The 26,777-nt window shown below is 47.6% G+C and overlaps 1 protein-coding gene across 5 annotated transcripts in view; it reads right to left on the reverse strand.

Annotated features, from left to right (window-relative positions):
* The window catches only part of NCOA1 (nuclear receptor coactivator 1), a 190,189-nt gene that overhangs the window by 88,479 nt on the left and 74,933 nt on the right, over positions 1-26,777 (reverse strand). For 3 of the 5 annotated variants that reach the window (XM_074861271.1, XM_074861275.1, XM_074861274.1), the window contains exon 1: positions 7,230-7,441. The exons of 1 other annotated variant lie outside the window; for it this stretch is intronic. In XM_074861271.1, coding sequence (XP_074717372.1) covers positions 7,230-7,250 — 21 coding nt within the window. In that variant the 5' untranslated portion in view covers positions 7,251-7,441. Of the gene's footprint in view, positions 1-7,229; positions 7,442-26,777 lie in introns of those variants that run through there. One more of the 5 variants, XM_074861272.1, reaches the window with a different exon arrangement.

Here is a 26,777-nt window from a genome sequence, read left to right on the forward strand (position 1 = left end):
AATACTTAACAGTAGTCAGATAATACCAAGCAAGATTGGATGTAAACTTAAGCAAAATGCAGCAATGACATAGCAGCGCTCATGGATATTTGGCCGTGGTGAGCAGAGCACGGAGAATGAAGGGTTTGTAGCTATCTAGGCATAATTAGCTAAGCAAACAGAGGATTATGCACAGCTGAGATCACCTTCTCAGCAGACAGATAGCCACAATTGGTCCTAAAAGAGCAGCGTGAATGACAAAGTCATTAAAGGGATTTATAAGAAAAAGATTAAAACAACAAAGTGGGGGTAGTTTGACCAAATCCCCAGTGAAAAGGAGAAGCTGCTTGAACTCAACAGGTCCGGATTGCACATGACATCCCGCTGGCTGTGGGGTCCCTATGTGATCCATACAGTGCAGGAAAGGGGGGGGATTTTCAAACCAAGATGACCAGTCTTGACTTGGAAGAGCAAGATCATCAAGGAACTTCTCAAGGAGGATGGCAGGAGAGGTACAGGAATTATTTAGACTAATTAAATCAGGGTCCCGTTTTGGGAAGAAGAACAAAGTAGGCAGCAAAAGGTTTATTTTTCCTTTCATGAGCGCAACTGAAGAGTAGTTTGCTTCAGAAATCAGCCACTTCACCACCATCAGCAATGCCTGCTGGTGTTACCCGAAGCACCTCCACAACACCCCGACCTGCATCCCCCCGACACATCCCAGCTGCGGGGCAGGACCAGCCCCCCAGCCGCCGCCTCCTCCTCCTCCTCCTCCGCCGGCATCGCACGCAGGCGACCGCAGCCGACTCTGAATCCCAAGAACTACTGTTTCGTTACCTGCAAACTCGAGCTGCATTTACCTCCCGCCGCTCTGGAGCGAGGGGAGCCAGGAGATGCCACTGATGCCCGAGCAAGGCTCCGAAGAGCAGCCGCTTTCTCCTGCTTATTACAAATACTCGGGCATCCAGGAGTAGACAGAATAAAAAGAAAAGGTTTTTCTAGAAAGCTACGGAAAAACAATGAATGACAGATAATACTTTAGGAGATGAATTCATTTCCTTAATATTTATTTGCATTATAGCAATACCTAGAGATCCTGGGCAAGACTAGGGACCCATTACACGAGGCTCTATGGGGAGGATGCAGCGGCCGCTGCCTGGAAGCGTTTCCAAAGAAAAACACATCGTACGGCGAAAGCGCCCTGGCGCTGTGAGATGGCAAGTTTAAGGCGCCGCAGCAAGCCACAACCTACCTCTGAGACACGAACCAATATTCAAGTCAGGCTCAGAAATAAAATTCTGTGGTCTAAACCTGAGCGAGACAGAGCACAGGTAGCACCCAGCCGTGGCAGAGCCTTACCTGGCTCTTTAGAGTCCTCCTTGAGATGTTTTCTTCTCCACCTCCCGAGTTGCAGAGGTCACAGCTATCCCAACACACAACGATGATGTGCCAAGGCGAAGCAGGAGGAGAAGGCACGAGGGGGACGAGCAGAATGACGAAAGGTGAAACACAAGGTTGGAGAGACCCCCCCCTTAAGAGAGGAATTAGGCAAACTGCAGGGAATGCCACTTCAAAAATGCAGATTATTTTTCCCCCCCATCTTCAGTTATCTTCATTTGTGTAGGGCTCAGATTTCAAACACCTCCCTCTCTTCTCAGCTGATATTTTAGACTAACCATATGGAGGAAAAGGGAAAAAGAAAAAAAAAAAAAAACCCAACCCAGCAACAGTAGTGCGCAATGGAGGCAAAGTCGTAGCTTGTTGCATCATTATTAATCCCTTATTACCATCACTCACAGCTGCAGCAGACGCCTCCAAAACGCGAGGATCCCTGCCCTGAGGTATTTACAGAGCCAGTTAGATGTGATATAATTAAGAGGTAAATAAGGCAGTAGGGAACGTAGTGCGGGGGGGAGGGAGGGGGAAGAAAGACACAATTAACTTCAGCAGCTTTGCAGAGGTTACCCCTATTTTACATTACAGTGTGTTATGCCCACAAACTGTTGGGCTCTTTTTTTTTTTTGGGAAGCCATCTGGTGTTTTAACCACCAAACCCCCCCGGCACCAGTCTCCATCACCCACTGCTTTCTTATTTAATGCTGCTGCCAAGCAGGATGGTACCTTGGCTCTTCCAGCGCTGCCCAAACTCCCTGCAGACACCCCGTTTCTCTGCAGCTTCCAGCCTCCATCCCCCTCCATCGCAGTCAGGATCCCTTTTCTCCCACCCAGCTGCTCCACGGGAGGTTTAACAGGGCAGCGAGCAGGCAGCATGGCTCAGAATGGCTTGAAGAGCAGCAAAGCAGCACCCCTACACCTGCGTGATGTCCCCTGTCCTCCTTGGACACCTCTTTTGCCCACGTTCTGAAGTCACGACGTGACTTTCGATACCGTCCCAGTTTGCACATCACCTTCCAAGACCACAGCTTTTGCCAATACAGCTGGGTAGTGCTTTTAAAAATATACTTTCCAGATCTTAAAAAGTAAATGAAAAGAGGAGGAAACTCAACCACAAATCTTGCTGCCCTTCGGGAAACATCCCACAAACACCAGCCCCTACACAAAGCCTGGGGGGAACTGCTTCAGGAGCTGCCTGAGCAGAGGACGGGCACTTGCTTTGCAATGACTCGGGCAAAAATGGATTCATCGGAGAATGACAGCCACGGGTAGAGATGCTACAGGTGGAAAACGCTACTGGAAATCACCCTGTGCAAAGACAAAAATCTACCAGTTGTGAGCACTGTGCTGCTGCTACATCAACTCATCACTTCAGGCTGTGTGATGGCAGCAGATGCGGCCGACCAGCAGCAAACTGGTGCCCAGGTGCCCTTCCTAGTCCTCCAGGACCTCTGACTCCAGACCCAAGCACATGAACAGCACCCCATAGCAGATAATTCCTATTCATTTCAGACATGCACGCACACATCACATCCCTCCCGTTTGTGTGTGAATCCCAGACAGGTCCGGAGAGCAGCACGGATAAAATCGGCACGGGGAGGGATCCTAAAAGCTGCTGATAGCTACCTGGGTAACTCGGGAGCCTCAGGCAAGAAGACCCTGCACATCGTACTGATCATGTTTGAAAAGAGGAAATTCTCGATGTAGGTGCAGCCCCAGTGCGGAGCTGGATCTCACCCTGCGTGGAAACCACTGCAAGGAGAAACAGGAGCTGAGGATGAATGTGGTGAGCTCTCCCACCTGTCCAGCCACATATGCTGGTGTCATCAAGCTTTTTCTAAGGCGGCAAATTTTTTAAGCCTCCCTTGGATACCTGATTCTTGGCTGGCAAAAAGTCTGGAGCAGAGGGGGCTCTTCTGTGAAGACCAGGGGAGGACGGGAGCGGTCAGAGCCCGGCAAAGCAAAGGGCCATCGTGGGACCCTGCGGGGAGCCCAGCAGCATCTCACCCGGCAAAGAGCTCGGCTGCAGCCAGGACTAACCCCAACATCACACACACCGTCGGATTGGGGACATAACGCCGTATCCCACCCCTTGAATCACAAATATTTTACTTTCATGGTTGAAGCTACCCACTTAATTAAAAGCAGTCTTGATAATTAAGGTTTACAATCAATCCCCTCCTCTGCAGCGCTGCTGGCTACAGAGATCTTCATTTTCTGGGGATGGAAAGAGGGAAAAAATGGGGCTGGAGCTTCTCGGCGCCTTGAGGGGTTGAATTGGTCTGTGCAAGGAGACCAGGGGGAATTCAACGCTGCTCGCTAACTAAGCCCCAGGGTGATGGAGCAGCGCTTTGGGAAGGGGCTGAGCCTTGTACACAGCCAGGGATCATTGCAAGGAGCAGCACCGCTGGAAATGACTTTTTTTTTTTTTTTAAACTTATGCAGCTGCACTCATAGCACCACAGTAGCATTGAAAGAGGTGGTGACGATTAGCACACTTAAAAAAAAAAATCCTAAAGTCGCCACATTCAGCATCATAACCAACATTTCCGTGACAAGCCAGGCTAAGATGTGTTCAAAACAACCCTTAGCAAAAGCAAGGTATATGAGGACATCTCAGCATCGCATTCCCCGGGGTCCGATGTCAGAGATACAAACCTGCTAGGAAAGGTAAAAAAGAAGCAAAAATAATTGCATCACTTTGTGCCCTTTGAACGACCTTTGGATCCTGATGGCTTTTGCCAGGAGGAAGAATGAAAGTCAAACTAATTAAGAAACGAACATGCCCACAGTACAAAGTGTGAAAATTTTAAAAGTCTGGCAAGTTGTTAGGAAGTGCTCAGCTCCTGGCTTCGCTTTCCTGCTGTCGTTCTGGGAGCAACCGTGATGCAAAAGCTGATTTTTAATTTTTTTTTTTTTTTTTTCATTTCAAGCATTAACTCAGAGCTCCAAAATGGCGTACGGTGGAAATTATCAATTTTGAAGATATTTCTGATCATGCAAACAGGCATCTACCTACTTGTAATGTAATTAATTCAGTTCTGCATGTCACAGCTACCTGAACAGTCCCAGAAAGATGTCCCAGGACAACCAGCAGACACAAGCCCATCGCATGGACACCCTACGTGTGCTGGGTGGGACCTACCAGTGAGTTGGCTCCATATTTTTGGTTCCTGACCCTCCTTGCCCAAAAGCTGCCCAGCTGGCACTCTGCCCAGCTGCAGGAAGGGGTTTTGTCCTCCACCACCTCTTTCCTCTGCTGACAGGGGTATCTAAAGTCACCCATAACATCTCAACAACACCACCAAGCTGGGAAAACCCAGAGCACCGGGAGCCAGCACACGTGGATGCCCTGTATTTCTGTTGGGAGCAGTGGGCTGGTGGTGCTAGAGCAACTTCACCGTTGCTGGTGTGGTTGGCAACGTCGTGGCAAGCCCAGGCCACGATGGACACTCCACCTCAGCTGCCATCCATGCAGATCCTGCATCCTCTTGGCCACCAAGCAAAGCATGTACCAATGAACAAAACCGTCTGCCTGCTTCACCCGCCCAAGTCCAGGGTGACCTCTCCAAATATCAGAGCTGATCTGGTTTTGGCCACTCGAGGAGGACAAAACAACAGTTTCCTTCCTTTGGGTTTCTAGCTGTGACCAACAAGAGCAAAGAGACTCAAGTCCTTCCATCTCATACCAGAGCTGGGTAAGGACCAGGGAACTGTGGAGAACTGTGAATATTCAGACTAGTCTGACTGGGTGAATAGGAATGATGGGTGCAAAAGCACTAGAAGGAAGAAACAGCAGAAAGAAGGGCTAAAAAATGGCAGATGTTGATGGTACCCAAGTTAACAGGTCATCATGATCTCAGCACACATCTACCTGCAGTGTGTCAGGAGACCCAGGTTGGGAGACAAAAACCAGCAGGTAAATCCTGGGATGAGACAGGGTGGACGGACTGACCAGTATCAGCTCCTCCAAGGCATGAAGAGACGCAGGAAAACCCTCAGAAGAAGCCAGGAGGTGTGAGGAGCACAGGAGCCGCCACTTCCATCCCATGTCCCCAAATCCTGCACTGACCTCCTGGACACAAGCAGCTTGTGTCCAACACACAACTTGGTCCCACAACTCCATGGGTATGAAAATGTGAGTATGGATCTGTGAAATCCATTTTGGATTAGATTTATTTTGAATTAAAATCACCTTCCCCTGTTTTAAGGTCTTGCATGGAAACTTGCTTCATCACTGATGAAATGCTGAAGCATTATTTCCCACAATATGCTGTTCACTGAGATTTCACCCTGGTCACCATCAACACATACATAAATCTCCTAGAGGATGGATTAAGAGGAGCCCAGTGGAGAATACAGAAAAGCAAATATCACAGAGAAACAACAAACTCGTGACATATGTGAGTCTGAGATTTCAGGTCCCAGCTCATCTCAACCCTCTTGGCAAATCGTCATCTCCCCGTACCATCTTTAAAACCCATTTGCCCATCTTTGGGCAAACTTTGGGCATACTTTCTGCTACTCTGCCTTACCAGTCTAGATCCTAAATTTTTAACGAAAAAGAGGTTGTTTTAGTGTCACGGTGCCCCTTTTTGATGGAAGATCTACATCAGTAACACCAAAAATTTAAGAGGGTGAACAAAAGAGATCTGAAAACTCTGAAAACTGAAAGAGCAGCATCACGATACCCAGTGCTTGGACCTTATTCTTGTGCTATTTAGTGATGCACTGATGTCATCAGTGACAAAAAAAAAACCTAAAAAAAAAAGAGAGAGCCAGGTTTGGAAATGGGAATTTGCTCGTGCCACTCAAGAGAGGTGTAGCACTGCCTCCGGCTACAATTTATGCAGCGTTTTAAAGGTTTACATAAATCCTAAACAATCTTCTCCATCACTCCAGCCTGTTACAGTGATGTACATCAAAAACGAAGGCGCTGACGATGTCGGCTTTACGGTGGAAAGCCCTACAACACCTTCCCCCACGCAGCGGGCTCGAGGCGACGACTGTATTTTTATTCACCCTGCATAATCCAGCAGCTCTGGGGCAGCAGGTGCTGCTGCCACGCAGGCGGGGACAGTCCTGGGCCCGAGAAGCGAGTTAAGGGCAGGAGAAATTCAAGCACAAAACCTCATGCGAGAGCCCACTGACACAGCAACCCCACGTAAACTTCAAAGGGGAAGAGCTCCTTCGAATTGTGCAATGCTCTGCTAAAGGGAACCCATATACATGTGAAATCATTAACTTCTGCTGCTTTTACTTCTTCCATCAATGATTAACAAACATTAAGCAATCAGCATTTTTTTTCTCTTAACGAGGAACGCTTTTTTTTTAAAAAAAAAAAAAAAAAAAATCTGATGTCCTTACTTCTGCAAGTTGCTGTGAGGATTCATGCCAGCTCTACCCAGCTTAAACATTTACACATCGATTTTCAAGGTCACCGCTGAAATACGTCATTTTCTACTTAGCACATTCTCCTACAAGCGCGCGGCTGTGTTCAGTGCTGGCAACGCTGCGCGCAAGGGTGCAGCACCAAAAACAGCCTCAGCAAAGTTCAATCCATAAAAGAAATCCGAAGTAAAATGCCCGAGGGAAGGCGGCCTCGGGAAATACAAATATCATTCATTACTCAGACACCGGCTTTTCTTTGCGCTGTTGTATAAATGCTGAATAAAGTGACAGCAAAAGGTTTTTTTTTCCCCCTGCCACCCCAGCCAGGTCGCAGCAAGGGAGCGCAGGAGAGCCCAGCTGTGCGAACACCCCACTGCTCGCTCCTGAATCAACTACTAAACCCCCCCCAAACCCCCTTCCTAATCCCAGGGGTGTCTTAGGGGGAAGAAGCCATCATCCCTTACCTGAGAGCTTCCCAGCTCCATCGCTCTGCGCGCTGGCTGCGCAGCCCCCCGATGACGAACATGCTGCCGTGAAGCTCGCCGGCTCCCGCTCGCTCCCGCGCGCTCCCCCCATGTGCTCGCCGGGGGTTGGCGAGCCCATCAGCGCCCGCCGGCACACGGTGCCGTTGCCATCTCAAGGCGAAAGGACTCGCCGCCAGCTTCTCCCACTCGATTCCCGCACCGGCTGGCTGATAATGAAACCCAACGCACGCTGCCGGCACCGAGCGAGCGGCTCCGACGGCACGGGAGCGAGCGAGAGCAGCGATGCTTGCAGCTTGCTGTGATTGGAAACAGAACTGGTCCCGTCCTAGGGACTCTCATATTAAAAAAAAAAAAAAACAAAACCAAACCAAACCTCTAGAAATCAAAAGCGATTTTGCCTTTTTTTTTTTTTTTTAAATCAGACACAACACAGGTTTTTAATCCATGCGTCCCTATAACGCACCGTCCCAACTGAATGTGGCACAAATGTTATTAAACCTAGCCTCATAGCCCACTTTTGTATCACAGAAAAATTATCACTTCACAGGAGGGAAAATTAAGGTGCAAGAAAAATTCCTTTACCCGGTCCTCTTGCACCTCTCGTGTCCCAGTCTGGTGTCTGAGCCTGTGCTGCTCTATAAAAAGGGGCATTTTTGCACTTAAAAGCAGCAGCTTTTTTATCTTCCAGCTTGGGAAAGGGACTCCTCTGAATGTCAGCGTGGACTTACAAATCGGTGACTGTGGGATAAAACCAGAATCAGGCTGCGCATCATCCTGGCAGTGATCAGGACCCCCACACTGATCATCTCCCCAGCGCTGATGTGCACCACGGGCAGTATATTCTGCTAAAATTTTGGACAAGCCTAGCTTGTGTACAGAGCTGGGGTGAAAAAAAAAATTCAGGGGAAAACCCCCCCAAATTATTGTCACCCTTGTGTTTTCCAGCAAAGGGACCTGTGTCCAGGGGGGGGGTTGGTCCCAACTGCCCCTGGTGCCCAGGCAGGAGCAGGGGACTCGCTTATCTTCATACCAAAAGTCACATCACAGGTACCATCAGGGTCTGGATGTTATTTTTTTTTTTTTAATACCATAAACAAAAGTAAACAGGAACCTTAAGATGTTTGGGCTGTAAAATGACTCCTTTGATCCGTATCCAAATATTTTCGGTTTTACCATCACTGTGGCATCTGAACATCTGATTTCAGGGACCCTGAGGAAGGTCCCTCCTCTGCTGCCCTGCTCAGAGGAACATCAGATCTCAAATTCTTTTCATCAAAACCATTTCCACCATGGGATTTGCACAGCACAGCTACAGACATCAAAGAACAGGAGAAAGTGCTCGAAAAAACATAGAGGGAGGAAACTTCTACAAGAAACTTGAAATAATGTGTGTTGGTAGGATGAAGAGATACAGAAATGATACTCCAGAAGTCAGCAAAGGAGAAAATGCTTGGAGCCACTGCAGCTCTGTTATATAAAGGAATAAAAAAGCCCAAATACTTAAAAAAAAAAAAAAAATTAAGAGAGGAAAAAGGGTAGGAAAAAGGATCTGGAGGTAGACATGGAAGGAAGTCCTGGAGAACTAAAAACCTATATAGATACAGCTGCAGAATAACTTAATTAAAGAATAATGTCCAGGTAGCATTTTCCCTGCTCATTGCAGGGGGTTTGGACTAAGATGACCTTTAAAGGTCCCTTCCAACCCAAACCATTCCATGATTTTATGATTTTTTTTGTCCAGGGAGGATGCTGTTATTTGCACGGTAGAGCCTGCAGGACCATAGATGTGGAACGGTCAAGCAAAGAAGATGACAAAATTCAGGAGAGAATGTCAGGGGATGTGGAGCGGTAACATTGAGGTGTATAAAAAAATGAAAAATAATTTTAAAAAATCAGGTATTACAGACACAAAGAACAGTCTAATAAATACGGTCTTGATCATCGTCTGCAGAGACCTTATGTGGTCCAGCTGTACCAAGATGGCACAAGGATAAAGAAGGAAAAGGGGTGAGAGCTGTAATTAGTGTAATTCTACTGAAAACCCAGTATGCAAATTAAGACCCTATTTCATCTACAACCACAGAGCAAATGAGGCTAAAGGCTAAACCCCATCACCTGCTCAAAACCTGAGTTTCCGACTGCATTATTTCAAAGCACAGTGTTTTTTTGAGGGGATCCTTCCAGCTTTTCTCCTCTTTGCAGTCTTGGAGGAATTGGGAAGTGTGTAATATAAATTAAAAATAAAATAATTGGGAAACATGGGAAGTTTCAAGAGTTTACCAACAAATTCCACCCCTTCAGCTGTTCAGTTTTTTTATTACTTCAGCAGCAAAAAATTACCCTTGCTGGAATGGCCTGGCTCCAGCAATGAATTTGATTCCAGCTGCTGTGTTAAACGAATGATTAATAGATGTCTTTGTCCTGGCTGCATCTGCCTTTCACGAGAGCATCGACGTTAACCTGGGCGTAACACCCCAAATTCTGCCTTCGGTGTATTTTTCACTCCATCTCTTCACTTCAAGGAGATTTGAAAGAGTCAGATGGGCAGAAGCTGATGTGATATCACCAGAAAAAGCAAAATAAAGTCAATAAACCCAGCTCTCCCAATGCAGAGTTAAATAAGACAAAGAATTTGGAACACAAAGAATCTGCAGAAGCTACAGAGCTGCGAGAAGCCCAAGTTTCATTTTCTTGCCCGTTCTCCTGGGCACGGTGATTAATTATGAAGGCTGCAGAAAGCAAGCGAGCAGAGGGGAGCTGATTCCTTGCTGGCAGCACCGAGCCCCAGCCTCTCGCGCTGCTCATCCATCACCCGAACTGCTGGCAAACCTCAGCCGAGGGCAACGACCGCTGCCCGCAGCCCCAACCGCGCAGCCCCAGCTACGGCCTGCCAGCAAGCTGGAAACTCTCTGACCTTCAGCCATTCCCATCAAAAAGAACCACCAAATACAGGTTAGTCTGCTTCAATCTATTTTTTTTTCCAAGATATTTGCTAATAAAAACACCAGAAACTGAGAACCTTTCTAGATAAGATAAATTAAAATAAAATCAAATAAAGTAAAAGTAAAATAAAAGTAAAATAACGTAAAATAAAATAATTTTTTTAAAAAATTTTTAAAAAATAAAATACATTGTGGCAATTCAATGACACCACCAGGTTGCACCACTGAGTATCTCACTCTCAACTCCGCATTATACAATTATAAAATTACTGGTTCCTTTTAAGTTTTCTCCTGAGTCAAGCAGAGGGTTTTCAGCTAAAAGGCTCCAAATGGTTCACGTAGGGCAAATTCAGCTCAGAATAAGTTTTAACGTCAATGATCCTTTCTTCCCACATCTTCCACCCTCTAAACCTACCGGCATCAGTGCCAGCCCATCACAATGCCCCACGCCGTGACAGGTTATTAAACCTTTAGCTCAAATACCAAGGTTTCCAGAAAAGGAATTTAAAAAGAAGTTAAAGCTGTTCATCTGTCAAATAACCCTACGTGGTGGTAGATTTCGCTTTCTTTTGTTTCCTTCTATGTTTGCCTTCGAGAGAAGGGGCGTTGGGTGCAGCTCCAAACAAATCAAAGCTCTTGGCTTTCCACTTTAGACCAACAGCAACGACACCTGGGGTATCTTCCAAAAGCTCTTCCAAAATTGAAGTTTAAACCAACGGTTGGCTATAAGAACCCAATGAAGAAGCACAAACCATGCAGGAATGGACACAGTGGTCCAGCTCCTTGACATTTCCAGGTGTCATGACAGATAGAGGTTTCATGATAACCAGCAAGACAAAGTTGTGGATGCCTCATCATTGGAACTCTTCAAGGCCAGGTTGGATGGGGCTTTGAGCAACCTGATCTAGTTGAAGATGTGCCAGCCCATGGCAGGGGGTTGAACTAGATGGTCTTCAAAGGTCCCTTCCCACCCAAACCATTCTGTCATTGCACGATTTGAGAGTCCCTTCAAAAGGCCTCGAGCCTGATCTTGTGTGGCTGTGGGCAACAGCATGCAACAGACATAAACCACCAACTAATCTGAATTATCCACTCCCAGCATTCAAAGTTTCCCGACTTAAACGAGCCCTAAGAGATGGACTAGTAGTATGCAGGAATCTGGAGGAAAATGAGCCCTAGCACAATGCCAGAAGTGCCCATTTGTAACAGAGGTAAGATGAGCACTTGATGTTGACCTTTAAAAGCTAGAATCTTGATGGATGTCATTGCAGGTTACGGGGGGAAATGAGGTTTACTTTATCTGAGACACGACTGCCTCACAGTGAGCAGATGACACTTCAGGAGGAAAACTTCAGGAATTAAAATTATTTTCAGGATAAACAAAGGAATGGAAAACGTTCTTCAGGTTTTACACCTGCTCGAATCAATTCCCAGCTTCACCTACATCCCATGAGGACCCTCTAGCAGCCTTCTTGGAAAAGTCTCTACTGACTGAGCGAGCTGATGTCGCAACAAGAGAAGATCAGATGAAAGCACCAGATACCTCCACTACTCCGTGCCTCATGCTTTATATACAAAACCCACAAACCGCCCTATAGGGACGAGCTACAAGGATCTTACTCCGTCAACACCGATCTTTATCATCTACTAATTATTTATAGAGACAAAGATTCCATCACAAGATTTATCTTGATGTTCAAGCAGCCAAGAACTCCTCCAGGAACCTGCAGCTTCTCCCCAAAGAGGGATGTGCTCCTTTTCTTTGACAGCAGCATCTCTTTGGCCCATCTGTACGTGCCCATGGACCATCGCTGGAGCTGAGCAGAGTAAGTACAACACAAACACACGAGGCTCAGCACTCTGAAGAGGTGATTAAATCCACACGATTGCATTAACATCCTTTGACAGCCAAGCTCCGGAGAGGTTTCCTACCCTCTCCAGGTAGCAAACAGCAAATGAGGGGCATCCGAGGTAAATGTCTGAATGGGAAAGTGAGAACAAAATAGCTTTGTTTTGTTAAAAAAGCAACAAAAACAAGCTGCACGTTCAAGTCTGCGTGTCTGCCGAAGCCAGCAAACTCAGCACTTTCCAGCCTGGCTTCTTCCACCACTTAAAAAAAGCTATAAGAAGCAAGCAAAGTCTCTAGGTTATGATTTCTGCATCTAGAAAATGAAGTTCATGGTAAATGTCTAGTTTAAGCAACTGTCAGCACTTAATGTTTCTATTTACTTCAGTCCAAAAGAGCAAACTTTAAATAAAAACTGAACTTAATTAAGCGTGTCACATTCTTTCAGACATGCCAGCTACAGTGGTGAGCAAGATGTTTTTCCCAGCCTCCGCGCTACAAACTCTGACACACCAACGTGGTGTTTAAAAGCCCAAAGTCCCTCCCAGCCTGGAGGCTGGATTTATTGAGGAACAAATTGGTGACAAAACACAATTTTTCTCATCTCAGAGATGCTTTGAGGTTGTTTGGTCCCTGCTCTGCATCAGCAGCTCCAAGGCTTACAGAGGTGTCTACACACACGTGTGGCTGTTGCAAATGCACAGCAGCTGAAGTTTTGATGACAAACCATCTAAACCAGGGTACAAGAAGTATGTAGACCTGTTGGAGTGAGTCCAGAGGAGGCCACGAAGATGCTCGGGGGGCTGGAGCACCTCCCCTGTGTGGACCGGCTGAGAGAGTTGGGGGTGTTCAGCCTGGAGAAGAGAAGGTTCCAGGGAGACCTTATTGTGGCCTTTGGATATATAAAGGGGATTATAAGACAGAGAAAGATTTTTTACCAAGGCTTGTAGTCACAGGACAAGGGGCAATAGATTTAATCTGACAGAGGGGAGATTTAAATTAGATCTAAGGAAGAAATTCTTCCCTGTGAGGGTGGTGAGACACTGGCACAGGTTGCCCAGAGAAGCTGTGGCTGCCCCCTCCCTGGAAGGGTTCAAGGCCAGGTTGGACGGGGCTTTGGGCAACCTGGGCTAGTGGAAGGTGTCCCTGCCCATGGCAGGGGGGTGGGACTAGATGATCTTTAAGGTCCCTTCCAACCCAAACCATTCTGTGGTTCTATGATCTGCCCCCTTTTAGTGGGGTGGTCACACCGACAACCACCACCCCAGATGCTCCCACACCACCATCCCTGTCACCATTACAACTGGGAGGAAAAAGGTGACAACTACCCCTGGGAGCTACAGCAAAACCTACACCCTGCCCCTCTTCACCTGGCTGCCATCCTGGTGACCAGCACAAACTGCTTGGGGAAGACAAGAGAGCATGCAAAGGCATGGCCAAACCTCAGGGGCTGGGGGGGGTTGGGGTGGGGAGGGCAAATCACAGAATACACAGTTCAGGACAAGTCTGGGGTTCACCATCACTTCCCCACACACCAACCCAAAATTTCGGAATCTTTGTCTGAGAAGTAGGTGGACGATATACCCTCACCCATGTATGTGTACCTAACAGTAGTAATCCGACATCACAGGACGCTGCCAACAAATGAACTTGAAATCAAAGTTACTAGGTAACAGGCAGGAGCTTATTTTCAGTACCAGCTGGGCCAGCAAAGAAATCACTCATTTCTGAACGTTACACTTGATAACCAGTGCTAAAATCACCATTTCCCTTCTACCCACCCAAAATTTCCAGCTGCAAACTCCTCTGTGTAGGTCCACCTCAAGGCTTTAAGGTCCTGCCTGCTCTGAAGGGATGAATAAAAAAATCGGAGACCCCAGGCAGCTGGTTTTATAACCAGGCTTCTGCAGACTAAGGGATACCCTGAAACGAAGCCTTATTCTCGTCCAGGTTTCAGGCTGGGCTTCAGCCAGGATGTTCAAGAGTAGGCGTTTGCATTTCTCTCCCAAGAACCATCTCCAAGTCAGGTGTGGAGGCATCTCACCACCATTTCATCTCCTCCACCACATACTACAGGGCAACCAAACACACATTATATATACACCTACAAGCTGCAAGACCTTCTTGGCTAGAAAACATGTTTAATGATGCAAAACCTCCACGAGCTCTGGGTAAGGGAAGGGTGAATTTTGCTGTTGAAATTGAAACTCAGCCTGGAATTGCTAAGCGACAAAAACAAAAGATGTTCTTCCCAGCGGATGGCGTGTGTTATAAACTCTGCAGCGGTGCAAGCTTGATATTCAGCAGTGAGAAGTGCAAACTTAGGGGAAAAAAAAAACCCAGAGCAGGCTTCTACCCCCTAAATCCCTAACACGTCCATGCCAAAGGGGTTAAGTACATAGTAGACCACGTGAATTTAGAGCGGCAACTGAGGAATCCAAGCACAAAGCCAAAATTATACAAATCAGGGTAAGACTGCAAAACCACAGCCGTCATAAAACATCCTCCTCTTATTTTGCTAAAGTGGGGGTTAGTCAACTGGGAAGATGATATAGGGAAAGGTGTTTAAAACAACAACTGCCCAGACCGACAAGACCCCAACGCTTCGATGAACTTGATCTCTATGAAAAAGAGCTCGATGTGCGCTGCAGAGGACAGAGGTGGGCACTTGGATAGGAATGGGGACACTTTTTTATCTCTTCTTCCTAAAAATATATGGAGATATTTATTGAGTCTGTACCAAGACTTGCTACATAATGCATATATGCATTTGTATATACATATAATTATTACTTTATTTTTTTTTATATATCAGTGACAATTCCCTGCCTCGATGGGGATATATAATCAGGGTAGGAGACATGCAGTAACCACACAGCTCCCACTGTTTGTCCCCAAACCCAAATGCCTGGCATCCCACCCAGAGCCAGACAGAACTTGGAGCATCCTTGTCCCCCCCGAGGGATCCACATCCCCACCATGCTGGTTCTCTCCCCTTCTGTGTAACCAGGCAGGCTGCAGAGTATGGGGATTTTGGTAGGTCTTGATGTTGTGGGGGTATCTGAAGAGGTTTGTCCTTTTCACCACAGTGGGTGGAGGCTGCACATGAAGCAGAGATGTCCCCAAATGGCCTGTGCACGGCCCATCTTCAGGAAAAGGCACGAGCCACTCGAGGCTGCCTCGGAATCAGGTGTGGTATGTAGGTAACTGCACTTTAGGATGTAGGAAAGGAGCCTGTTAAGAAACCAAACAATTAACCTGCAGCCCAGTATGAGCAGAGATGACCCCTGAGGGGTACACTGGTGTACTGATGGCATCAGCCCCCAGGTTGGTGGTCCTGCTGTCTGACCCCTTCCGAATCGATAAAACACTTCTTCAACCTTTGCTCTTCTAATGCCAGAAGGATGCCGTTCTTCATACTTCAGGGTACTTTCCAGCCCCAAAATGTTTCACAAACAACACAGTTGGGAGCAAAGTGCTACATGCAGACCCTCCCCTTGCCAGGGGAGGGATCAATATCTCCTCACTCCTCTTACTGTAGTTTTAATGCCTCGTAAGAAGTTCCACAACAGGAATAATTATAAACCAGTTATGAAAATAGCTGACCTCCCATGGAGCAGAGAGGTCCTAAGGGTTCAATTACGTGACAAGAGAAAACAATCAAGAGACACCCTGGGTTCAGCCTCACTTTTAAAAATGTCTTGCCTTTGTTATTCTTACCTAATTGTAATGGCTTAGGTAACCAACCTTAATTGCGAGCCAGCTGCGTCTGCTCTGCTCACAGCGGCCCCGGTACCTGCAGCGCCCGTCAATAAAATCGGGTCTGCTGAGCTGGGATCATCCAGAGCACCCTACCTATTCCCAAATGGGAATGAACATCAAAAAAGCTCATTATGTTTTTGAATTAAAGCTCCAACGATGATGACATTGTTTTAATGCAATGCCACTGTCTTCTTGTTCAACAGAGTTAGTATCAGGAAAACTCAGGGAAAAGGTGGGTTTGGGTTTAAGGCTCAGCACCAGGAATCCCCAACCAGGGGTTATCACAGATGGGCTCCTCATGTGGTCATCTCCAACCCTCCTTCCTCTCAAGCCTGAAAAGCAGGAGAAATGCTTCTCCAATGAACCTCAGAGGGGAAAGAAAGTAACTTAATGCTGATCTAATTCTCCAGATCCTCAGCTGGAAACACAAGGCATTTCTATGGTGCCTCCAGAACCACAGAACAGCACGTGAAAATCAGTAGCACAACAAAAATAATCCCAGTCTGACCCCTAACACGCTCAAAAACCCACTGCATGTATAATGTCTTCAATGGGGGATTACAGAACAGATCCCAGTTGGTCTCCACCAAGGAACACGGGGGTCTCGGTTCCCACTACATAACTCATAGATAGGCCTGGGGTGCCCAACCTCTTCTCCAGTGGTGCAACCTGGAGAGAGCACCCACCTCTGAAGGTGCAGGGAAATCAGGGCCAGCCTACAGCCATCCATCACCATAAGGATGCAAAGAACCCAGCCTGGCCTATTATGAATTATTTTAAAAGGAAGATATGTGCGCCTATCATCATCTCCGTGCTGCCATCAGCAGCAGTTAGAGCAAAATTATATACTACTAGCAAAGCAATTTGATAAAATAGCTGCATTACAGAAGAGCGTACCCTGAGATTGCTGAAGGTGGCACGTGCAAAAAGGGACAGAACTCGCAGGAAATTTTGAAATCCTTAACCCTTAGGGATCCCAATCTCATTACGTTCTAAAGATTCAAGCGCACACAAGCTTAATCTTTTCATCTGTGCACAAAAAAAAAAAAAAAAAAAAGCCCTGACCGTTTTCTGCATTGCACTGAGGGTTGAGTCTCTACCAGGCAAAGCACAAAACGAGGGCAGACAAAAAAAAGCAGCAGGGACAAGCAGCTCTTGCTGAACGATGGACACAGCAGGAACCGGGAACCTCTTTTTTACAAAAATCCTGCTGCTCAGCAAAGCCTTTGCTCTGAAACAGGCTCCCTCCAACTTCCAAACCGCAGCGGGATCCTGAGCCTCTGCCCTCTCGGAGGCAGGATCTGGCCGGTGTGACAGGGGGTTGCTCAGGAGATGGGGCACTGGAATGACCTCCTAACACCCAGCAGCACAACAGCTCACTGCTGCCCTATTTATAATAATTGTTTTCAAGCCAACAAACAAAAAAAATAATTCTCAAATTGCTGCAGTTTAAAAAGCAACGCATTAAGTGGGAAAACTGCAGACCATCTCCTCTTCCCAACATGCAGCAGTGAGAAGATGAAAGGCCATTTGTTCCCTACAAGTAGCTGCTATCTGCAGTCCAGCAGTTACCTCTTTACACCCAGGAGATGTTTTGAGCTCAGTTTAATCCCCCAGAATCAACCTCTGCTTGGTTTTCTCACAGAGCCTTCCCACTGAAGTCAGTGATGAAGCCTCTTGGACCAGAAAAGTTGGCATCTTCATCTTTCCTCTTCCGAGCATCAACGTGCGCCTCTGTCACCAGAGATTAGGAGAAAGACATTCCCGGGGCAGGATAAACTGGAGCTGCCCACTCCAGGGATTTTTTTGCATCTTCTTAAAGCCATCACCATCAGAGAGGGGCTATCAGATCAGCGAGACCTCCGCTCCAAATCCACTCGAGCCGTGTATTACAACAGGACCCAGAGGACCCGAGAGCGAAGCGTTATTATGATTGGCACCACACAAATACACAGAATTAGATTGTCCCTGCCCCAGATGTCAAACCCTGAATAGATTAGACTAAGTGAAAGGAAAAAAAAATTACCCTCTCCATTTTATGAGCAGGGGCTCTGGCCAGAGATTTCAGTGTCTTGCCAGAAGGCCTAAGGAGAACAGCACTGTGCCAGTCCAAACCTCGCAGGAAAGCTCATCTCCACAAGCAGGCGCTTTGGTTCTCCCTCACCCACTTCACGTTGGGTCTATGAACCCTTCTGGTGACCAGGCAGCTGAGAATGAAAGCCATGTACTTCTCCTCCCTGCTTACCATCTGGTTTTCATCTAAGCAGTCATGGCAACCTCCAGATGTAGACCAGGTAGCGTTTCAGCAGCACCTCCGCATCCTAAAGGTGGTGAGATGCTGGAGCAGGTTGCCCAGGTAAGTTGTGGATGCCCCATCATAGGAACTCTTCAAGGCCAGGTTGGACAAAGCTTTGAGCAACCTGATCTGGTTGAAGATGTCCCTGCCCACGGCCGGGGGGTGGGACTAGATGATCTTCAAAGGTCCCTTCCAACCCAAACCATTCTGTGATTGTATGATCATGTTGATAAACCGAAATTGAAAAGTTAAAGCCCAATCCACAAAGATAATTATGATTTTACAACTCACACCATTGCTAAGAAGTAGGACATCTTGCTCGTGGCAAAGAAAAGCACAGCACAGACCCTGCTCCCCAGAAGAAGACAGGCCAGCTCTTGGTTTTTTGGCCCTGCCCTGGGTTCCCTACATCACCGAGCACGTGGCACGTCTTGGTCTCAGGAAATGTGGGGGTGTAAACGGCTCACCAATTTACAGACTACACAACGCGGCGCTTTCTAGCTGATGTAACACAAAATAAAGGCAAGTGATGTGACCATATACAACCTCTGGGGAAACCACAGCTTGTTCCAGACAGGGGACTCACCAAAAAAAGCCTGTGAGTGTGTGTGGGAAGAAAGGAGCATCTCTTCTGAATGAAAGAAAGCAAGCGAGAAAGGCAGCACGCTAGTGAGAGTGGCACCCCCGGCGCAAGGAGTCTGGCATCACCAACACCACGGCTCAGTATCCCCAGAAAAAGTCCTGGGGAATTTAGAGAGAAAAAGCATCTTTTGTTCACAAACCTGCATGATTAGACCAATTTTGGTACAGATAGATTAAACTCCAGGGAGAGAGGAGATGATGCTTTAACAGCTGCTGAAGCAGAGGGATGATAATCCCCACGGAGGAGGTATCTCCTCCCTCTTTGAGCACATCAGTTCTGCCAGAACCGGGTCCTCACGCCGTTCGCTCACCCCCTGCTGCCCACAAACACGGGGAATCATGTTCAGATCACACATGTTGGAACAATACAACCAGGTGAGAAGCAGGAAGAAACCTTTGCCCTGAAATCTCCCACAGCATGCAACACCACGAAAGCTTTTCTGGTGACGATGGAGAAAAGCCCTTGGAAAAGCACCTCTCGGAGGGTCCGTGCAGCGCTCTGGGTATTAAACTTAATCTCTTTTAAGCTTAAACTCTCCAGAATTTGATATTCCCCCTGCTCAACCGCATTCACTTGCAGAGCAGGTCCTGCAACATTTTCCCTGGGTTGAGCAAGATCGCTCAGGGGCCAAGTCTGCTGGCAAAGCAACGGCATGTTGAACAGGGGGCACAGGCAAGGTGGTCCCCGTGGCCAGCACGTGCGGCCGCAACGCGTCCCCTGCTCCAGGGAGTCTCCAGAGCTTGGAGAAGAAAGGTTCAGGCTGTGTTTTCAGACCTACGTGGGAAAAGACCGGCCATCAGGATGGTTACATAGAAGCTGAGCTGTTCTCAGCCCCGTGACCTTGACAGCACTACTCAGTCAACATGCGCTTCCCAGATCATAAAGAACTCTCCCTAGAAATGCCCTCTGTAATCACACAGTCAAAACAATCACGAATTGAAAGCCACTTTCCCCAAACTGGGTTTCACGTTGCAGAGGAGCTTGTTACAATCGCAGCATCTGCAAGAGCAAAAATAAAAATATACTTGGGAGTCACAGAAGGCTCAGATTTCTCAGCGAAGGCTGGGAACGAGCAACTGAGTGAAAACTGCTTTGGGTGATGAGGACAAGGAAGATGTACTTACTGTGGTGACACAGGACTGTGCTTTTTTGAGGTTTTTTTGGATCACCCGAAGAATCAAACGCCACCCCAAAACACGTGGAAATGCTGAGTGATGGAGCCACCGGCAGGGACTTCTCAAAGCGCAGCCCAGCAGTTTCAGGAGCCCAGCTGAGATCCAGGGTCTGGTCTGATGGGCCAAAGCCGGAGCTAAAGAGCACCTGGGACAAAGTTATTGATGGCCAATTATCTCCTGGGAACCTCCATCTTCCAGCACCACAGGTACAGAGCAAACCTGTGCCTACTTCATCCCAAAAAACTGGAAGAAGAGCAAACCCTCCTACTTCAAGGATGTATCAGCTACTAATTACCAGGGATTAGAAAGACATTTTCTCTGGAGAGAAGCTATTCCATCATTTCTACTGCTGGTTTCTTGCAGGTTCCTGGCAGCACTGGACGGTGCTGGACACAGATGAACTCCAGCTTCCCGCTGACCGCTGCCATCTGCGTGCTCCCCCAGTCGCACACCCGATCTCCTTCCTCGGGGTAGTTATATCAGCTACACGCAAACTGCATTTAGCACATCTCCAGAAACTTCATTCACCCGACAGGAGCGGGAATGCACCGTGACCAACCCCATGAAGCAAACCAAAACCATTTTCTAACGAGCGCTGTAGTGCTAAAGTCCAAAAAGATCATGTTTCTCGGGAGGCTCTGAAACTGAAACCAAAAACGAGCTGGGAAGCAAAGCCATGCTCAAAGTTAAAAGTACTTTTAAGAGCTTTTCTATTTCAAAGTGCTTACTGTCCTATAAAAAAAAAAGGATGAAATCTTTTTTCCAAAATATTTTTAATGGCTCCCGAGGAGTCACTGTACTATAAAAACTTTACATCTTAACCAAATGTTACAAGTGTACATGAATTTCTGTGGCATTCACAAACTGCATAGCTTTGGTTTCCAGATCAACACAATTCCTCCCATGCCCAGGACAGTGAGAAATCCTACCAAAGGAATGAGAGTAAGCTCATAACTGCTTAAAATTAGCTCAACCAGGGGTTCTTTCCAGCCACATCATGGTACTTTATATATATACCCGTACATTTGTATTACAGGTTAATAAAATTGGGGTTGTTTTTAGCTGAAGCTGGATCCTGCAAATAGGTCTATGTTGATAGATTTTAGTCCCCACATACTGCCCCAATAAAGTTTCCAGCACAGACTAACTTTTAAGGAAGCAACTGAAGACTTAGGGGACTCCAAGATTCACACGTGAGCTGGCATAGAATATATTTTCATTTAATATCCAAAAAAGCAAGTATTATGTCTAACTGCCAACCCAGCACCCCCCATCCCACTTCCTGCAAACAAGAGAAGCAGCTTCCAATTTTCATTACAGATTCAAGCCCGTACCTATAAAAATTAGAATCAAAAGTGATCATACTTGTGAAAGGGCTCCTCTCAGCATGGCTGAACCAGCCCAGGCTGTGATCAAGATGCAGCCCATGCCAGCAGAGGAGTTATTTTTCTGCAAACGCTGCCACTCCCTGAACAAGATTTACAAACCCAGGAGACAGTTTCCCCCCTGCGTCATTATTTCAACACCGCAGCTCATGCCAGCATGGTGCTGGTGAGAGACATCATTTCTTTCCCCATATTTCGAGGAAATAAGGAGAAAGCTTCAGGACCACAACAACCCACTGCATGGCTACAGGCTTGGGGAGGGGTGGCTGGAGCTGTCTGGAAGAGAAGGGTCTGGGGGTTCTCATTGACAAGCAGCTGAACAGGAGCGAGCAGTGTGCCCAGGTGGCCAAGAAAGCCAACGGCATCCTGGCTTGTGTTAGAAATAGTGTGACCAGCAGAAGCAGGGAGGTGATAGTCCCCCTGTGCTCTGCACTGGTGAGGCCACACCTGGAGCGTTGTGTCCAGTTTTGGGCACCTCAATCCGAGAGAGATCTCGAGGGGCTGGAGCGAGTGCAGAGGAGGGCAACGAAGCTGGGGAAGGGCCTGGAGAATAAATCCTGTGAGGAGCGATGGAAGGAGCTGGGACTGTTCAGTGTGAGGAGGAGAAGGCTGAGGGGAGACCTCATCACTCTCTACAGCTCCCTGAAAGGACATTGTAGAGAGATTGGTGCTGGTCTCTTCTCCCAGGGAATTAGTGACAGAACAAGAGGGAACGGCTTTAAACTGCAACAGGGGAGGTTCAGACTGGACATGAGGAGAAAATGTTTCCCAGAAAGAGTGGTCAGAGAGTGGAATAGGCTGCCCAGGGAGGGGGTGGAGTCCCCATCCCTGGGTGTGTTTAAGGGTCGTTTGGATGAGCTGTTGGGGGATGTGGTGTAGGGGAGAACTTTGTAGAGTCGGGCTGAGGGTTGGACTCGATGATCCCAAGGGGCTTTTCCAACCTGAATGATTCTGGGATTCTGGGGTGCAGAGCAGACCCATGGGCTCAGCTCCCTGATGCCAGCGTATCCCCCCAGCAAGATGCATCAGCCACCAGAAGCCACTGGTGAGCCAAAGTGTCCTCACCTGTGTGCACATCGCTGTTGGGGGGCTTGCAGAGCTGGATGATGACATCATGACGTGTCATCATGATGTCACTGCACACCTTAGCTGCGTCCCGGGAGCAGGCAGGAGGCACGTGAGGCTGCTCAGGCTCGGCAGCCACCAGCTTCACCAGTATCCCCTTGCTGCAGCTCTCAGTGGGCAAGCCAACAGCAGGGCACAGCCACGCAAGCAGCTGGGTCAAAAGTTGGGTTGCTCTTCTCAAAGAAAGAAGGAAAAGTAAATAGTATTTTACCACAACCCTGTATTTGGCAAACAGCGCACGGATGCGCAGTCACCGGCCAGCACCATGTACTGCAGCCAGTACTGCATGTGTCCGCACATGGAGAATGGTTTTTGCCCACGCTATTTTTGCCCGAACAGCACCCCTTTAAAAAAATGAAAAAAACCCCAACCCTTCATTCCCATATTAATTCGTCAAATCTTCTCAATATTCCCCAAGGACCATATCAGAGCTGTGCAAGGACTGTTGGGGCAGGAGGCGAGGGGAGACCTTCCTATCTCAACTCTTTCCCTTCCCAGCTTCTCTCCCAGCACAGGGGTGAAGCACTAGAAAGAGCAGCAAGTTTTGCACGGGTAAAAACACACTGCAAATTTTAGGCTGTAAAATCACTGTATAGCATTCATTTTGCTGAGCCAGACCTGGATAAGAAGCTGCGTTGCCTTTTTAGAGTGCAATTAGCAGGCTATTAAATTTGCCTGTTGGGTGTCAGGGTGCTGGGGGAAGATGAAGCACCCCTGGACTGTGCTTACCGAGGGCAAAGGGATTCGTGAGCTGGGTGGGTGAGCAGGGCAGAGCGGAGGCGCAGCGAAACCCACAGCTGGTTATCGACAGACTCTATCTTACTGCAACACTGAGAGGAAGAGACTGAGCTCAGAGAGGAAGGAAGACCTAAAAGCTAATGAATAATACCAAGAAATGGAGGTTTTACTGTCTTGACCCTTGACTTTTTGCCCTGTAATTAGGAAAATTATGCTATTATTTAGACGCGTCCTCTGCTCCAGCAGAAATCTGCAAGCAAAACTTTTTCAGGGATTTCCGTGGAGTTATTCTGTAGGTCTGTCTAATAAATTTTATTACATCAGGTGACCCAGCAAACCCCAGGGCTATGGACAGCCTGAGCCAGAGTTAGAGCTGAGTTTACAGAGATTAAACTTGATCCCAGGGTCTCAACTCCAGGAGCAAGAGAACTGCACATGAAGCATCAAAAGGTGGTAAAGGGGTACCATAAAATCACAGCAAAACTCTCATCCAGCCTCTGCAATCAACACACTTTATGGAAAAAAAAAAAATCTTAGACCCTGATTCTACCTCATTTTTTTCTGCAGAGCACTTTCAAGTAAATATTTCCATTTAGAAGCAAAGTAATATTCTTTTGCCTGCAAGAAACAACATTCAGACCAAGAACTCAAGCTTCCTCCTTCCTTATCTGCACACCTTTACAAACAACCTAGATATAAATTAGATGGATGGAAAAGGTGGATAAGGTGGTTTCCATACTTGGTAATCAAAGCGCAATTACACCAGGAGTAGAAATTCGGGAAGGTAACCAGCCATGCTTATCAGTCTACTCACAGAATCACAGAATCATCTAGGTTAGAAAAGACCTTGAAGCTCCTCCAGTCCAACCATGAACCTCACACTGACCGTTCCCAACTCCACCACATCCCTCAGCGCTGGGTCAACCCGACTCTTCAACCCCTCCAGGGATGGGGACTCCCCCCCTGCCCTGGGCAGCCCATTCCAACGCCCAACAACCCCTTCTGCAAAGAAATCCTTCCTAAGAGCCAGTCTGACCCTGCCCTGGCGCAGCTTGAGGCCATTCCCTCTTGGCCTGGCACTGGTTCCTTGGCTCAAGAGACTCATCCCCCTTCTCTGCACCCTCCTTTCAGGGAGTTGTAGAGGGCCATGAGGTCTCCCCTCAGCCTCCTCTTCTCCAGACTAAACCCCCCCAGTTCCCTCAGCCGCTCCCCATCAGACCCTGCACCAGCTTTGTTGCCCTTCTCTGGACACGCTCGAGTCATTCAATGTCCTTTTTGGAGTGAAGGGCCCAAAACTGAACCCAGTAATCAATGTCTGAACACAGTAATACTCTCAGTTTCTGTTAGCAACCTATCAAGCACATCAGATATTTCCTACAGCATTGCAGCCAAGTGGCAACCACCAGAAGACCCAAACACTGCAGAACCATCAAGGGCTCCCTACAAGCGCTCTAGCTGGGGCTCATCTTTGCTCGTTTGAGACATCTCCATGGCATCTTCTCGCCCCACATTCCTTCCAGGGACCCTGGAGAGGAACAATCCCCTCCGGGAAATGGCTTTCAGACCTTCACCTGCTTCTGTAGGTGGACATCTGGAACAGGTCATTGCTCCTGCAACCTTAAACCGTTCACCTCTAGTCGCATTTGGACTAGATGATTGTTGTAGGTCCCTTCCAACTGAAATATTTTGTTCTATCCCCCCCACCAACAAGCATCATGGCCTAACTGCTGATGTGCATCTTCAGAGACATGACTCCCATCCTCCTGACTGGAAAAACAGCACATTCTGGATACTTTACTGCTGGATATTTCACACAGCCGCTAAGATGTGGACTGCTAACCTCACCAAACACAGAGTAAGACCCTCTGCTCCACGCAGGCTGCCACGGGCAGACTCCTGAGCCCACACCAAGTCCCAAAAAGAATAGCTGGGGCAGAGCCTTGCATAGGGTCAGGATCTCCATTTGATGCAGAAGGGTGCACAGGAGGGAGTGGTGGTGAAAAGAAACAGTCACGCTTGATCCAGAGGGGACATGTGGGTGAGGGAGGGTGAGAGGCTTAATTCTTCAGGAATGACATTCATTACCTGGGAATTAAACATGCAACAATGCTCCTTCTAAGAAGGAAGGTACAAGTTCAAGCAAAAATACCTGTGTATACTTATATCCTTTGCTTACGTGAGAGTCGGTAAGCTTATATGCAAATTTTGTGGCCTCTGGATATTTTCCAAATTACCATCGTAGCTTTGGAGCTGTTATGCTTGAGCAAGCTGAGCCTCAGCCACGAGTCTGCCACTGAGAAACACACCAAAAAACACCCTGTTCTTGGGTAGTAAATCTGTCACGACCGTGACCCCAGAAGTGAGACTTTCCCCATGCAGCACATCCTGCCGCAATTTTAAAGGAGGTACTGCTAAATAATCATGAAAACGTAAGAGTTTTGCAGTTGTAGTGCACCAACCAGCACAGCAGCCCGAGACAGCGCAGCTATTGGCACCAGTCCTCTAACCGTCAGGCTTCCCCTGGGTGGGATGTTTGACCAACATGTGCTGACACGGGCCACTTTCAGACCCTAAAAATGTAATATATGGGTAACATCAGCTTAGGAAGACCCAAGGGTTGGTGCTGGCCGAGCTGTAAGCCCTGTGGCTAACCCCAGGCCAGTTGCCTTTCTTGCTGCTGTCGTAGGAGGACACTGTAGGAGGCATTTCTCTCCACCTATGAATGGAAGGAGATGGAGGAAGCTAATACAGTTTATTTAGTTCTGAGGCATTTAATCCAGAGTCAGCACAAGCAAACATTGGCCAACTCTTAGCAGAGGTTCAGGTTTATCCTCGCTCATCTCCAAGGTGAGGAATGCCCTCTAAGGTCATCACAACCTGGAGCAAGAGGAGGTGGGGAGCATCTGTGTGACAGCAAAGTTTCTCCCATCTGCAATTCTGAATTTTCTCCAGCATGAGCAAGTTGTCAGAAATGCACTTGATAAGCAAAAAAAAACCAAAACCAAAACAACAACCCAACAGCAGAATGTAAACTCAGCTTTCTGAAAACTTTCAAATGAGCAAGAGCACGGTGGTGCCACCTGAGTAGAGGACACCTGCATGGGCATGGGGCCTCACCAGACTCTCCGGCATGGTGCAGGCGAGAAGAAGGGGTTGCAGGACTTGTTGCACGTCGTTACGCTGCTGGTGAACCCTCATCTGCTCAAAGGCCCTCACCCTTCCCCCAGTGCCACTGAGCCTCCTTCCCTCCCCAGCTGATGGTGGCACTAAAAATAGTCCAGAGAACTTGCAGAACCCCAACGAACACAACCCATTGCATCAGTTGGATAGATGGATTCATTAAGCAACCCTCTTCCGTAATCAAGACCTCGTCACGACCGTGTGGGTCCCTTGCAGGCCAGCCTTGCCCGCATTGACATGCGCAGCAGAAAGTCCACCCTACTACAGGGCTATTTTCAGCAGCGCTCAGTAATTGTTAAATTGCTACTTATTTTGTGCCAAAAACCCTCGGCACCCGGCAGCTGCCTTTAGCCGATGTTTGATTAAATGCAGTTATGTGTCCTTACATAATAACTTCAGGACTGCTCCACCGGCAAGGCATATAATCAATTATAT

This window comes from Strix uralensis, chromosome 3 (genome assembly GCF_047716275.1).
Source record: "Strix uralensis isolate ZFMK-TIS-50842 chromosome 3, bStrUra1, whole genome shotgun sequence".
Classification (NCBI taxonomy): Eukaryota; Metazoa; Chordata; class Aves; order Strigiformes; family Strigidae; genus Strix; species Strix uralensis.